The following is a 2,865-nucleotide window of genomic DNA, read 5'->3' as shown; positions in this document are numbered from 1 at the left end:
CATGGAGATCCGTTCAGCCGTTTAGGCCGTTTAGGCTACAAACGCTAACAAACATCCATCCATCCATCCATCTAAATTTTCGCATTTAAGATATAAAGGGCAGATATTTCTAAAAGTAACAGGGGATACAGGCGCGATGTATCCATGTTTTTTAATTTATCTATTCTACATTTATACTAATATTATAAAGAGGAAAGATTTGTATTTATGTATGTATTGAAATAACTCAAAAACTACTGAGTCGATTTCAAAAACTCTTTTATAATTAACAAGCTACTTTATCAGTGAGTAATATATTATTCACTGATAAAGTAGCTTACAGGCTATGTTTCTTAATTTCACGCGGGCGTAGTCGTGAGCAACAGCTAGTCTATACATGAAATAAAATTAGGGTGTCTGTAATATCAAAATGATGTATTTGCGTTGCTGATAACGAAAATCACATTTAAAACCTTTTGTCTGTCTGTCTGTCCGCAAGCCGTTTGTTCCGGATAATCTTCGAAACGGCTGAGCCGATTTAGACGCGATTTTCACTGCACGGTAGCTGACATAGACGGGCATATTATAGGCTACTTTTTATTGCGTGAACGAAGTCGCGGGCAACAGCTATTTTATTAATAAAAAAATCCACGCTTGAAGTGTCTTACTGACGATACCGAAAGTTGGTTATAAATGAAAAATAAACATTATTAATCAATAATTACCACCTATTTGTTCCAAAAATAATGAAATTAAAATTATTAAGTACTTTATAAATTATATCACGGCTAAACTCGTGATAATATTCGGTGTAGACACCGACAGTATCGAACCCGTTAATAATAACACCACCACGTCAGTTTTGAGCTCGTCTTCGCCGACGCATGTAGTGAATAGTGTACCCCCCTCCCCCCGCCCTGTCGAAACGCGCGATGCGGGCGAGGGCACGCAGTGACCGTCGCGACGCGATAACGAGTATATCCGATTAATCACTCGCCCTGAAGAAGGACCCCCAACGGGTGCGAAACTGTCGGTGCCTACACCGAATGTTATCACGTGAGTTTAGCCGTGTTATAATTTATACAGTATAATATCTCACGAAAGTTTTAATATATTAAGTACTTGTTCAATATTGACTCAATTTACGAATCAACTTTTTGTAAACAAAACATTCCGTTTTATCTTGTGGTTGTATTGTTTTAATAATTAAAACATGTTATTTTTGTGCTTTAATTTGCAAATCTTTCTCATTCCAGGTATTTTTGCTACAATATTCATCATCGAGAAATGCGGTCGGAAACGGACGATGGCCTCCCAGTTCGTTATATTTGCGATTTGTGTCTGCGTTCTCATATACAATACTAAGTAAGTATTTTTTCTTTGATTTTTGAATATTTCCGGAAGCCTATTTTTAGTTCCCTTTTCATTAATTTCTTTAGAGGATAGGATGAGAAGTGAAAGTGATGACGAAGGAGACGCAGAGGAAGGGGAAATATCCTTTTTATGTGCGTCTTCCTCCGTCGATTTAGGCAATGCAACTGCAATTGTAAATTTCGGCAATGACCGCTTGCTCTTTATAATAGAAAAATATACTCTAATTGTATTTACATTGCGTTTATTTTTATTAATTTTTCTTACAGCTATCTTTTTATTTTTTCAGCCGAACTTTCCTAACGTGTATGTTGTTCTTGGCGCGCGGCATCATTGCCGGACTCTTCCAGGCCGCATACGTTTACACGCCTGAGGTAATATTTCTATTAAATTAATATAATGTAAAATTCTATTTAAATTCCTAATTTCAACTACAATATTGTCATATTTCTAATCCAAAAAGATTACCTAAAACTCAAAAATAATCAACATAATCTTGTTGGTATTATAAATGTGAAAGTTGGAATTGATGGATGTTTATTAGAGTTTGTAGCCTGTAGCTTTCACCCGTCACCCGCGTGGAATAAAAAAAAAAGTAGCCTATATGTTCTTCCGAAACTATCCTCTACATCTATACCATTCATTGAGATCCGTTCAACCTTTTAGACTGCAAACTAGAACAATCATCCATCTAAACTTTCGCATTTATGTTATACTAGCTTTTACCCGCGACTCCGTCCACATGGAATAAAAAAAAACAAAAGTGGGTAGCCTATGTGTTCTTCCAAAACTATCCTCTACATCTATACCAAATTTCAACGAAATCCGTTCAGTCGTTTAGACTATAAACTCTAACAAACATCCATCCATCCATTTAAACTTTCGCATTTATAATATTAGTATGATATACGCATGTTGGTGCGATAGATATAATTTATTACATTACATAGATATAAATAATGTTCTGAGGGATGAATCATATGTAACAAGGACGTTAGTTATGAGTGTGGTACACAGAGATAGTGTTAGAAAGAGATGGATAGATTTTGTGAAAGGTGACATGAGGGAGTGATGACAGAGGAGACGTATGATAGAGTTATTTAAAGGAAAAAAACCTGTTGCGCTTTAGGTTGTAGGATAAGGAAGATGGTGGTGATGATGATGATGGCGATGATGATGCTGATGATGAGATATAAATGTGATGTTGGTTGCAGGTGTACCCGACGGCGCTGCGGGCTACGGCGGTGGGCGCATGCAGCGGCGTGGCGCGTCTCGGCGCCATGATCACACCATACGTCGCTCAGGTATACATTAATAATCTACATCTAATCTATATATAATAAAATTGTAGCTTCTGTTTGTAATATCAGTCAATTAATTATAATTAATTAAATATAATTTGTAGTATCATGTAATTTTTAACAGTGGTAGTGCCCGCTTTAACATGTTAGCACTGCAGGGCCGGCACGCCCGGTGTAATACCACGACCACACAGAAGACAGCCGTGAAATGGAA

General features: G+C 36.9%; 1 protein-coding gene across 1 annotated transcript in view; it reads left to right on the top strand.

Moving 5' to 3' along the window:
• The window catches only part of LOC106101984 (putative transporter ZK637.1), a 9,411-nt gene that overhangs the window by 5,192 nt on the left and 1,354 nt on the right, over positions 1–2,865 (top strand). Inside the window, exons 8-10 of the mRNA XM_013281375.1 lie at positions 1,236–1,344; positions 1,640–1,724; positions 2,565–2,681. Of these exons, the coding sequence (XP_013136829.1) occupies positions 1,236–1,344; positions 1,640–1,724; positions 2,565–2,681 (311 nt within the window). The remainder of the gene's footprint in view (positions 1–1,235; positions 1,345–1,639; positions 1,725–2,564; positions 2,682–2,865) is intronic.

The sequence above is a fragment of the Papilio polytes genome, unplaced genomic scaffold (genome assembly GCF_000836215.1).
Source record: "Papilio polytes unplaced genomic scaffold, Ppol_1.0 DF823934.1, whole genome shotgun sequence".
NCBI classification, from domain to species: Eukaryota; Metazoa; Arthropoda; class Insecta; order Lepidoptera; family Papilionidae; genus Papilio; species Papilio polytes.
This window is presented reverse-complemented; position numbering and strand designations above follow the sequence as displayed.